At 38.2% G+C, this 13181-nt stretch overlaps 1 protein-coding gene across 1 annotated transcript in view; it reads left to right on the top strand.

The window, feature by feature from the left end:
• The first annotated feature begins 1520 nt into the window (after positions 1-1520).
• Positions 1521-13181, top strand: part of LOC115078390 — a 59520-nt gene continuing 47859 nt past the window's right edge. Inside the window, exons 1-12 of the mRNA XM_029581299.1 lie at positions 1521-1555; positions 2244-2276; positions 3202-3234; positions 3394-3545; positions 4808-4849; positions 5126-5167; positions 5444-5485; positions 5894-5935; positions 6530-6571; positions 6980-7021; positions 7298-7339; positions 7616-7657. Of these exons, the coding sequence (XP_029437159.1) occupies positions 1521-1555; positions 2244-2276; positions 3202-3234; positions 3394-3545; positions 4808-4849; positions 5126-5167; positions 5444-5485; positions 5894-5935; positions 6530-6571; positions 6980-7021; positions 7298-7339; positions 7616-7657 (589 nt within the window). The remainder of the gene's footprint in view (positions 1556-2243; positions 2277-3201; positions 3235-3393; positions 3546-4807; positions 4850-5125; positions 5168-5443; positions 5486-5893; positions 5936-6529; positions 6572-6979; positions 7022-7297; positions 7340-7615; positions 7658-13181) is intronic.

Here is a 13181-nt window from a genome sequence, read left to right on the forward strand (position 1 = left end):
GAACAACTAAAACAATTGTCTGTGACAATTGAGGATATAGATCAGATTCATAAACTAAAACTCACCAGGACCAGATGGCATCCACCTGATTTGAAAAGAAACTAGTACATGAAATTGCTAATCTGTTACTAGGAATCTGTAATCTATCATTTCAAACTTCCATGATTATTGAAGACAGAAAAGCTTCCAATGTGACACCGATATTTAAAAGGGCTCCGGGGCGATTCAGGAAACCAGAGATCGACGAGCCTGAAATCTGTGCTAGGCAAAATGTTAGAAGCCTTTCCTAAAAACCAAACTCATTGGCAATATAAATAGACATAGATTATTCGGGAAAAATCAGCATGGCTGTAGCAGGGGGGAAGTCTAGGATGGAGGTAGAAATAAGCTGGAGAGTAGTGAGGATTAGGATAAAAGAGATTTGCTAGATAAGGTGTATTTGGATTTTCAAAGGGATGAGAGATTCCATGTGAGACTCTATGAGAGAGTGCTGAGGAAACTAAAAGATCATGGGATAAGAGGCAGTATCCTATCATGGATGGGTAACTGGCACAAAGGATGGAAAAGAAGATGGGAGCTGTATTGACATAAAGAGTGGTGCAAAGTGGGAGAGAAGTCATAGGGGAGGTAAAAACAAGCCAGAGAGCAGTGAGGATCAGGAGAGGGGGGACAGGGTGATGGTAGGGGAAAGATCCTTGGACCACAGCCTAACAGTTTTCTCATCTACTTTTCTCCCCATTAGGCAGAGTTTCGGCTGCCAGACCAAGTCTCGCAGGTAAGATGTCCACAATCTGCTAATCTCTCTTTCTTAAGGCGTCTCTGCTGTGGAATAGAATATTAGATTATTCATTTATAAACAGTGAGGAGTACGTAGCTCCCAGTGCCTGTGCTGCAGAATAAAATGGGGTATTATTCTATCATTTATGTGTTTCAGGGTTTACTTTGATATTAACATATTTTATATCATTAATAGTAATGATCAGGCAGTTGTAATGCAGGCATTTCTTTGTGCTAAAATGAGGCAGCTAAGCAATAGTGATGAAAATGCAGTAAAATTGGACACAATCACAGGAATGAGGACACAAGGTAAATCTACTGCAGCAGCATAGCACTTTAAAAAGGAAAACTATGATAGAATGATAAAATTTGTTATAAAAGAAAACTAAATGGAGCGATTGCAATGATTAAAAGTTTCCATGAGGTATGGACATTGTTTAAGGTAGTTCAGATAATATATACTGCCTGCGTTAAAAGATGAAAGCAAGCCCAAACATCTAACATCGTGGTTTAATAGTGAGGAAAATGTGTCATATGAAGCTAAGAGATATCCTTCCAAATATAGAAAACAGAAACAAATGATAAAAAGAGGTACGAGCAGAAGCACTGGTAAGTTAGATTTAAGAGACGTTAGTCCAAGAGGGCCTTTGAGTAAAACGTTACCAGTGAGGCAAAAACCAATAATAAAACATTAATATACTTTCAAAGTAAAAAGCCAACGAGAGAATCAGTTAGGCTGCAAGATGACCGTGGGGAAAGGAGAGTTCAAGGAAGACAGGTAAATAACAGAACGATTTAATGAATACTTTCAATCAGACTTTGCAGAGCAGGGTGTTCAAACCTTATTCACACCCGAAACATTCTTAAATGGGGGAGATTCTGAACAACTAAACCAATTATCTCTCACAACTGGGGATGTAAGTAATCAGGTTGATAAAGTAGAAATCACCAGGACCGGATGGCATCCACCTGAATTGAAAAGGAACTAGAACATGAAATTGCTAAGCTGTTACTAGCAATCTGTAGTCTATCATTTAAAAGAACCATGATTATTGAAGACAGGGAGGTTGCAGCAGGGGAAGTCTCGTTTTACCAAACATTCAATTTTTTCTGAAAGTGTAAATGAATGTAGATAAAAGAGATCTCCTTGATACAGGGAACTTGGATTTTCAAAGGGATTTGAGACTCCATGCAAGACTCCATGAGAAACTCTTCAGGAAACTAAAAACTCCTGGGATAAGAGGCAGTTTTCTATTCTGAATGGGTAACTGGCTCAAAGGATGGAAAAAGGAGATGGGAGCTGTGTTGATATAAAGAGAGTTTGAAAGCGGGAGAGAAGTCTAAGATGGAGGTAAAAGCAAGCCAGAGAGTAGTGAGGATCAGGAGAGGGGGGACAGGGTGATGGTAGGGGAAAGATCCTTGGGCCACAGCCTAACAGTTTTCTCATCTACTGTTCTCCCCATTAGGCAGAGTTTCGGCCGCCAGACCAAGTCTTGCAGGTAAGATGTCCACAATCTGCTAATCTCTCTCTTTCTTAAGGCGTCTGTGCTGTACAGAATAGTAGATTATTCATTTATAAACAATGATCAGTGCTTTGCTCCCAATGTCTGAGGTGAAGAATAGAAAAGTAAACAGAAAATTTAAATGAATACCATGAAAGCTGCTTTAATGGTGGAGATTCTGAACAACTAAAACAATTGTCTGTGACAATTGAAGATATAGATCAGATTCATAAACTAAAACTCACCAGGACCAGATGGCATCCACCTGATTTGAAAAGAAACAAGCACATGAAATTGCTAATCTGTTACTAGGAATCTGTAATCTATCATTTCAAACTGCCATGATTATTGAAGACAGAAAAGCTTCCAATGTGACACCGATATTTAAAAGGGCTCCGGGGCGATTCAGGAAACCAGAGATCGACGAGCCTGAAATCTGTGCTAGGCAAAATGTTAGAAGCCTTTCCTAAAAACCAAACTCATTGGCAATACAAATAGACATAGATTATTCGGGAAAAATCAGCATGGCTGTAGCAGGGGGGAAGTCTAAGATGGAGGTAGAAATAAGCTGGAGAGTAGTGAGGATCAGGATAAAAGAGATTTGCTAGATACGGTGTATTTGGATTTTCAAAGGGATGAGAGATTCCATGTGAGACTCCATGAGAGAGTGCTGAGGAAACTAAAAGATCATGGGATAAGAGGCAGTATCCTATCATGGATGGGTAACTGGCACAAAGGATGGAAAAGAAGATGGGAGCTGTATTGACATAAAGAGTGGTGCAAAGTGGGAGAGAAGTCATAGGGGAGGTAAAAACAAGCCAGAGAGCAGTGAGGATCAGGAGAGGGGGGACAGGGTGATGGTAGGGGAAAGATCCTTGGACCACAGCCTAACAGTTTTCTCATCTACTCTTCTCCCCATTAGGCAGAGTTTCAGCTGCCAGACCAAGTCTCGCAGGTAAGATGTCCACAATCTGCTAATCTCTCTTTCTTAAGGCATCTCTGCTGTGGAATAGAATATTAGATTATTCATTTATAAACAGTGAGGAGTACGTAGCTCCGAGTGCCTGTGCTGCAGAATAAAATGGGGTATTATTCTATCATTTATGTGTTTCAGGGTTTACTTTGATATTAACATATTTTATATCATTAATAGTAATGATCAGGCAGTTGTAATGCAGGCATTTCTTTGTGCTAAAATGAGGCAGCTAAGCAATAGTGATGAAAATGCTGTAAAATTGGACACAATCACAGGAATGAGGACACAAGGTAAATCTACTGCAGCAGCATAGAACTTTAAAAAGGGAAACTATGGGAGAATGAAATAATTAGTTATTAAAAAAAACTAAATGGAGCGATTGCAATGATTAAAAGTTTCCATGAGGTATGGACATTGTTTAAGGTAGTTCAGATAATATATACTGCCTGCGTTAAAAGATCAAAGCAAGCCCAAACATCTAACATCGTGCTTTAATAGTGAGGAAAATGTGTCATATAAAGCTGAGGCAACCTTCCAAATATAGAGAACAGAAAGAAATGATAAAAAGAGGCACGAGCAGAAGCACTGGTAAGTTAGATTTAAGAGAAGTTAGTCCAAGAGGGCCTTTGAGTAAAACGTTACCAGTGAGGCAAAAACCAATAATAAAACATTAATATACTTTCAAAGTAAAAAGCCAACGAGAGAATCAGTTAAGCTGCAAGATGACCGTGGGGAAAGGAGAGTTCAAGGAAGACAGGTAAATAACAAAAAACAAATAAATAATTTGCATGAGACCTTACAAAGGAGGATGCTGGAAACATAACTCACATCTGGAACCTTCTCTAATGGTGGAGATTCTGAACAACTAAAACAATTACCTGTGACAAATGAGGGTATAGTAGATCAGATTGATCAACTAAAAATCACCAGGACCAGAAGGCATCCACCCTAGAGTTCTAACAAAACTAATAAAATAAATTGCTAATTTATTACTCGTAATATTTAAACTACCATTTAAAACAGTTGTGATTACTGAAGACAGGAAACTTTCAGAAGTGATGCCGATTTGTAAAAAGGGCTGCAGGGGTAATCTGAGAAATTATATAGAGGTGACCCTGAAGGCAGTACCATGCAAAATATAAGAAGCCATTCTTAAAAACAACCTCAGTGGCCGTATAGATTGACATAGCCTAAAAGGCAAGAACAAACATAGCATTAGCAGGGGGATCTCTGGTTTTAGCAAACATATAACCTTTTTCAAGGTACAAATAAAGAGGTAGATAAAAGTAGGCTGTTGGTACACAATGTTTGGATTTTCAAAGACCACTGGAGAAAATCCTGCATGAGAGGAAAATAAATGTCATGAGATAAGAGACAGTGATCTTTTGTGAACTGATAACTGGTTAAAAGGCTGGAAACAGAGGGTAAGAGCTCTTCTGCCATAGAGAAAGATGAGAAGTCATAGAGGAGGTAAGGATAAGTCAGAGAGCATTGAGGATCAGGGGAGAGAGTCCAACCTAAAGGATTTCTGATCTTCTCTTCTCCTTTTTAGATTCAGCAAATAAAGTTTCAGCTGCCAACGCTGCTCTAGCACGTAAGATATCCTCAATCTGCTAATCTATATATTTCTTAAAGTGTCCAGGCTATAGAATAGAACAGTGGATTATTCATTCATAAACAGTGATCAGCACCTTACTCCCAATGTCTTTGCTAATGTATACATGTGGAATATTCCAATATTAGCACGTATCAGAGTGTTTCTCACGACATCTGTGATGTAGAATAGAATAGTGGATTAGACAGAGAGCACTGAAGATCAGGGGAGAGAGTCCAACCTGCAGGATTTTTGATCTTCTCTTCTCCTTTTTAGATTCAGCAAATAAAGTTTCAGCTGCCAACGCTGTTCTAGCACGTAAGATATCCTCAATCTGCTAATCTATACATTTTTTAAAGTGTCCAGGCTATAGAATAGAACAGTGGATTATTCATTCATAAACAGTGATCAGCACCTTACTCCCAGTGTCTTTGCTAAAGTATAAATGTGGAACATTCCAATATTAGCACTTATCAGAGTGTTTCCCATGACATCTGTGATGTAGAATAGAATAGTGGATTAGACAGAGAGCACTGAAGATCAGGGGAGAGAGTCCAACCTGCAGGATTTCTGATCTTCTCTTCTCCTTTTTAGATTCAGCAAATAAAGTTTCAGCTGCCAACGCTGCTCTAGCACGTAAGATATCCACATTCTGCTAATCTATACATTTCTTAAAGTGTCCAGGCTATAGAATAGAACAGTGGATTATTCATTCATAAACAGTGATCAGCACCTTACTCCCAGTGTCTGTGCTAAAGTATAAATGTGGAATATTCCAATATTAGCACTTATCAGAGTGTTTCTCACGACATCTGTGATGTAGAATAGAACAGTGGATTATTCATTCATAAACAGTGATCAGAACCTTACTCCCAGTGTCTGTGCTAAAGAATAAATGTGGAATATTCCAATATTAGCACTTATCAGAGGGTTTTTCACGACATCTGTGATGTAGAATAGAATAGTGGATTAGACAGAGAGCACTGAAGGTCAGGGGAGAGAGTCCAACCTACAGGATTTGTGATCTTCTCTTCTCCCTTTTAGATTCAGCAAATAAAGTCTCAGCTGTCAAGCCTGCTCTAGCACGTAAGATATCCTCAATCTGCTAATCTATATATTTCTTAAAGTGTCCAGGCTATAGAATAGAACAGTGGATTATTCATTCATAAACAGTGATCAGCACCTTACTCCCAATGTCTTTGCTAATGTATACATGTGGAATATTCCAATATTAGCACGTATCAGAGTGTTTCTCACGACATCTGTGATGTAGAATAGAATAGTGGATTAGACAGAGAGCACTGAAGATCAGGGGAGAGAGTCCAACCTGCAGGATTTTTGATCTTCTCTTCTCCTTTTTAGATTCAGCAAATAAAGTTTCAGCTGCCAACGCTGTTCTAGCACGTAAAATATCCTCAATCTGCTAATCTATACATTTTTTAAAGTGTCCAGGCTATAGAATAGAACAGTGGATTATTCATTCATAAACAGTGATCAGCACCTTACTCCCAGTGTCTTTGCTAAAGTATAAATGTGGAACATTCCAATATTAGCACTTATCAGAGTGTTTCCCATGACATCTGTGATGTAGAATAGAATAGTGGATTAGACAGAGAGCACTGAAGATCAGGGGAGAGAGTCCAACCTGCAGGATTTCTGATCTTCTCTTCTCCTTTTTAGATTCAGCAAATAAAGTTTCAGCTGCCAACGCTGCTCTAGCACGTAAGATATCCACATTCTGCTAATCTATACATTTCTTAAAGTGTCCAGGCTATAGAATAGAACAGTGGATTATTCATTCATAAACAGTGATCAGCACCTTACTCCCAGTGTCTGTGCTAAAGTATAAATGTGGAATATTCCAATATTAGCACTTATCAGAGTGTTTCTCACGACATCTGTGATGTAGAATAGAACAGTGGATTATTCATTCATAAACAGTGATCAGAACCTTACTCCCAGTGTCTGTGCTAAAGAATAAATGTGGAATATTCCAATATTAGCACTTATCAGAGGGTTTTTCACGACATCTGTGATGTAGAATAGAATAGTGGATTAGACAGAGAGCACTGAAGGTCAGGGGAGAGAGTCCAACCTACAGGATTTGTGATCTTCTCTTCTCCCTTTTAGATTCAGCAAATAAAGTCTCAGCTGTCAAGCCTGCTCTAGCACGTAAGATATCCTCAATCTGCTAATCTATATATTTCTTAAAGTGTCCAGGCTATAGAATAGAACAGTGGATTATTCATTCATAAACAGTGATCAGCACCTTACTCCCAGTGTCTTTGCTAATGTATACATGTGGAATATTCCAATATTAGCACGTATCAGAGTGTTTCTCACGACATCTGTGATGTAGAATAGAATAGTGGATTAGACAGAGAGCACTGAAGATCAGGGGAGAGAGTCCAACCTGCAGGATTTCTGATCTTCTCTTCTCCTTTTTAGATTCAGCAAATAAAGTTTCAGCTGCCAACGCTGCTCTAGCACGTAAGATATCCACATTCTGCTAATCTATACATTTCTTAAAGTGTCCAGGCTATAGAATAGAACAGTGGATTATTCATTCATAAACAGTGATCAGCACCTTACTCCCAGTGTCTTTGCTAAAGTATAAATGTGGAACATTCCAATATTAGCACTTATCAGAGTGTTTCCCATGACATCTGTGATGTAGAATAGAATAGTGGATTAGACAGAGAGCACTGAAGATCAGGGGAGAGAGTCCAACCTGCAGGATTTCTGATCTTCTCTTCTCCTTTTTAGATTCAGCAAATAAAGTTTCAGCTGCCAACGCTGCTCTAGCACGTAAGATATCCACATTCTGCTAATCTATACATTTCTTAAAGTGTCCAGGCTATAGAATAGAACAGTGGATTATTCATTCATAAACAGTGATCAGCACCTTACTCCCAGTGTCTGTGCTAAAGAATAAATGTGGAATATTCCAATATTAGCACTTATCAGAGGGTTTTTCACGACATCTGTGATGTAGAATAGAACAGTGGATTATTCATTCATAAACAGTGATCAGAACCTTACTCCCAGTGTCTGTGCTAAAGAATAAATGTGGAATATTCCAATATTAGCACTTATCAGAGGGTTTTTCACGACATCTGTGATGTAGAATAGAATAGTGGATTAGACAGAGAGCACTGAAGGTCAGGGGAGAGAGTCCAACCTACAGGATTTGTGATCTTCTCTTCTCCCTTTTAGATTCAGCAAATAAAGTCTCAGCTGTCAAGCCTGCTCTAGCAAGTAAGATATCCTCAATCTGCTAATCTATACATTTCTTAAAGTATCCAGGCTATAGAATAGAACAGTGGATTATTCATTCATAAAAAGTCATGAGTGCATTCGTCCCAGTGTCTGTGCTAAAGTATAAATGTGGAACATTCCAGCACTAGCACTTATCAGAGTGTTTCTCACGACATCTGTGATGTAGAATAGAATAGTGGATTAGTCATTCATAAACAGTGATGAGTGCATTTGCTCCCAGTGTCTGTGATAAAGAATACAAAGTGGAACATTCTAACATGGGCACTTATGAGATTGTTTCTCACAACGTCTGTGATGTAGAATTTAATAGTGAATTATTGTGGATAGTGACGATCCACTTGATACTTGATGCCATCCACTTAAATGGAGCTTGTCCTACTCACCGTGTGAATGATAGAAGAGGAAGCTGGGAGAAAAGCCAGTGAAGCTAGCTCCAGTATATTAGCCAGCTCCTGCTCCACTGGCAGCCTGCAATCGTCCATGTTGGCAAACCTATCTTTAAGGTAAACATGCTGGGCAGCGCAGTAATACAGACAGGCATTTGGCAGGGCCATTCCACCCTTTGATTTAACTAGGCACAGCCAGGTCAATCGTATCCTACCTTGCTTAATGTTGCCAAATACACTTAGCCATTATATTATGCAATTCCAAAAAACCCTACCTGCAATGTTACAGGAAACACGTTGGAAGAAGTAGAACAGTGGAGGCACATTGTTCATTTTCAGTAGGTTACAACCAGCCGACCAAGTAATAGTTATGTCTTATGGTGAGAAAGAATCTATTTAGTTTGACTAATAGTAACTTCATAGTAGCTATGATAAAGGTTGTGATGCTGCTGTGTAACATAAATACCTCCGGGTCAATATTCAGACCTGATCCAGCAAAGTTACAAGGTATAATCAGAGGCACGGCTATAGCGCTGAATATATGTTTAGATATCTATGCTTAGCTGTATAAGTTATAACCATTAGACCTCGTCTATGGCACATCTCGCTGAGCCAGGTAACTTATGCAACTAAGACTGAATATCATTAGATAGCCACTTAAGTTATGCGGCTAACTTGCTCCTTCCTGATCTGCCCACTATACGCCCACAACTGAACGTAGGCGCAGATTCAGTGGCTGCTACTTAACCACTTTAGGGATATTTATGTGGATAAATAGCATTGAACGTGCTTTCAGTACTGACCTCATAAATAATTAAAGCCATCTTTATAAACACTAAAAAACCCATACTAGGACTAGGAGTAATTTCTCACAATGCCTGTTCTGTAGAACAGAATAATGGATTATTCCGCAACAGAAACTGATCGGCATATTTATCCAGAGTCTGTGCTGAAGAATAATATAGTACATTATTGCATCACATATAGATTAATTTATTATTTTATACAGTCTCCCTACGCCAACAAAAGGAGTGTCCTAAATGGTGTCCAGAAAATTTAAATTTCTCATGGCATCTGCGCTGTGGAATAGAATATCAGATTGTTCTGTCACAGGCACTGATCAGCACGCTTCTCTCAGTATCTATGCTATAGAAAAGAATAGCGGATTATTCCTTCACAGGCACCAATCAGCGCATTTCACATGGTATCAGTGCTGCAGAAAAGATTAGTGATTATCCTATCCCAGCATCAATCAGTGCATTTCACATGGCATCAGTGCTGTAGAAAAGAATAGTGGATTATTCTATCCCAGCATCAATCAGTGCATTTCACATGGCATCAGTGCTGTAGAAAAGAATAGTGATTATTCTATCCCAGCATCAATCAGTGCATTTCACATGCTTAGCTGTATAAAGGCGTTGCCTATATATCCTTGGTTGTAAGTTATCTGTAAACCGGCACGATGTGCAAACGGTTGCCGGTATATAAAAATAAATAAATAAATAAATAAATAAATGGTATCAGTGCTGTAGAAAAGAATAGTGATTATTCTATCCCAGGCATCGATCAGTGCATTTCACATGGTATCAGTGATGTAGAAAAGAATAGTGGATTATTCTATCCCAGCATCAATCAGTGCATTTCACATGGTATCAGTGCTGTAGAAAAGAATAGTGATTATTCTATCCCAGCATCAATCAGTGCATTTCACAAGGTATCAGTGCTGTAGAAAAGAATAGTGGATTATTCTATCCCAGGCATCGATCAGTGCATTTCACATGGTATCAGTGATGTAGAAAAGAATAGTGGATTATTCTATCCCAGCATCAATCAGTGCATTTCACATGGTATCAGTGCTGTAGAAAAGAATAGTGATTATTCTATCCCGGCATCAATCAGTGCATTTCACATGGTATCAGTGCTGTAGAAAAGAATAGTAATTATTCTATCCCGGCATCAATCAGTGCATTTCACATGGTATCAGTGCTGTAGAAAAGAATAGTGATTATCCTATCCCAAACAGCAATCAGCGCATTTCACATGGTATCAGTGCTGTACAAAAGAATAGTGGATTATTCTATCCCAGGCATTTATCAGTGCATTTCACATGGTATCAGTGCTGTAGAAAAGAATAGTGATTATTCTATCCCAGCATCAATCAGTGCATTTCACATGGTATCAGTGATGTAGAAAAGAATAGTGATTATTCTATCTCAGCATCAATCAGTGCATTTCACATGGTATCAGTGCTGTAGAAAAGAATAGTGATTATCCTATCCCAAGCAGCAATCAGCGCATTTCACATGGTATCAGTGTTGTACAAAAGAATAGTGATTATTCTATCCCAGCATCAAACAGTGCATTTCACATGGCATCAGTGCTGTAGAAAAGAATAGTGGATTATTCTATCCCAGCATCAATCAGTGCATTTCTCTTAGTTTCTGTGCTGTAGAAAAGAATAGTGATTATTCTATCCTAGCATCTATCAGTGCATTTCACATGGTATCAGTGCTGTAGAAAAGAATACTGGATTATTCTATCCCAGCATCAATCAGTGCATTTCTTGTAGTTTCTGTGCTGTAGAATAGTATAACAGATCATTCAATCAGAGGCACCAATTGGTACATTTCTCAAGGTGTCAGTGCTGAAGAATAAAATAGTGGATTAATGGATTACACTTAGTTGTTTTTTAACTATATTTCTTTTGATTGTTTCAGGGTAGATTTATAGATTTCTTATCCTTTCTATTTAGTTTCTTAGGTCACACATGAGAACTAAAATGGAAAGTAAGTATAACTATAATTTATTTATTTATTTATTTGATGAGTTTTATATATCGTTATTCGGTTGAGCCATCATAACGGTTTACAAAAGTATACAATATCTTGCAACTGAGCATTAGTAAGAACAGTAAACAGATTCTTAACAAATGTGTAGTAGTATAGAGACATTTGAACCATTGAACAGAATTAGCAAATGGATATCAAGTCCAAAAGGAGATAAAATAATGGTAGAGGGGGAGGGAAGTAGGAAAAGGGGAATAGGGGTGAAATATGGGGTAAGCAATAGGGGTTCAGTTGAAAGAATGATTAGATGGTTGAAAGTCAGTGAGGAACTTGCGGAATAATATAGTTTTAAAGTCAACTTGTACTGCCCTGTGCACACCATCAGTATTGTATAAATATAATAATACCTCATATAGCCCTGCACACGCTGTCAGAACTGTAGAAATATAATATCCCCTCATATAGCACTGCATGCACTGTCAGTGCTGTATAAATATAATAATGCCTCATAACTCTGCACACAGCAGTGTATAAATATAATAATGCCTCATATAATATAATATTATATATATAATGCCTTGTTATCATGTTTTTACTGTTCAATGTAAAGCGCCATGCCGTGCGTTTGTTTTTGCGTTACAATGTGAACCGATATGATATCCTTGATGAATGTCGGTATATAAAAATTTTAAATAAATAAATAAATAAAATATAACTCTGCACACACTGTCAGCACTGTATAAATATAATAACACCTCATATAACTCTGCACACACTGTCAGTACTGTATAAATATAATAACACCACATATAGCACTGCACACACTGTCAGTGCTGTATAAATATAATAACACCTCATATAGCCCTGCACACACTGTCAGCGCTGTATAAATATAATAACACCTCATATAGCCCTGCACACACTGTCAGTGCTGTATAAATATAATAACAGCTCGCATAACTCTGCTCTCACTGTCAGCACTGTATAAATATAATAACAGCTCACATAACTCTGCACTCACTGTCAGCACTGTATAAATATAATAACAGCGTGTATAACTGCACACACTGTCAGTACTGAGAATATGCATAGATATAACATTCATGCAATATTCATTAATTTTTTTATAGAATGATCGGCAGAGAGCAGAAGACCCTGGAAACAGAAATAGAGAATAGAATTTAGAAATAAAGAATAAAGCAAAGAAAGACATTTTGTGTTTGTTTTTTCTTTTATTGCCTCTACTGTATAACATATTTGTTTCTTTGGCCTGATGACAATTCTTAGCCGGGGAACACGAACCTCAATCTCACCATTAAATGTCAGCGTTGTGTGGGGAGCTGAGGACCTCAGTCCCTTGGAAAGATCTTCCTAAATGCTGCTTATTTCCTTTTCTGTACATGCTGTACCTGCCCGAGTGTGTAGCAGTAAGGATAACGAGAATCGGATAATGGAAAAAGACCTTTATTAAAATTTGCCCGACTCTGTCCGAGTTTCGCTCAGGGGCAATCAATGTAAGCAGGACTTATTGTACACCTGCAGGGCCGGTGCCACAGTATTTGTGCATTCAGTATAACGTACAACCTGTTTGATCATAAATCTCTACTTTGAACGTATGGTAATGCCATGTAGCACCAATTGTGAGATCACTTCATTCAATTTATATCATCAAAGCACAGATAGGAAATATGTGACTGCAGGAGTACAATAAGTCCTGCTTACATTGATCGCCCTTGAGGCAACTCTCGATTAAAGAGCGAAACTCGGACAGAGTCGGGAAAATTTTAATAAAGAGCTTTTTCCATTATCCAATTCTCGTTATCCTTACTGCAACACAGCCAACTGGATCGGCTTCCAATTTGTTTTCTGGGTCCTGCCAGA

The sequence above is a fragment of the Rhinatrema bivittatum genome, chromosome 16, assembly GCF_901001135.1.
Source record: "Rhinatrema bivittatum chromosome 16, aRhiBiv1.1, whole genome shotgun sequence".
NCBI classification, from domain to species: Eukaryota; Metazoa; Chordata; class Amphibia; order Gymnophiona; family Rhinatrematidae; genus Rhinatrema; species Rhinatrema bivittatum.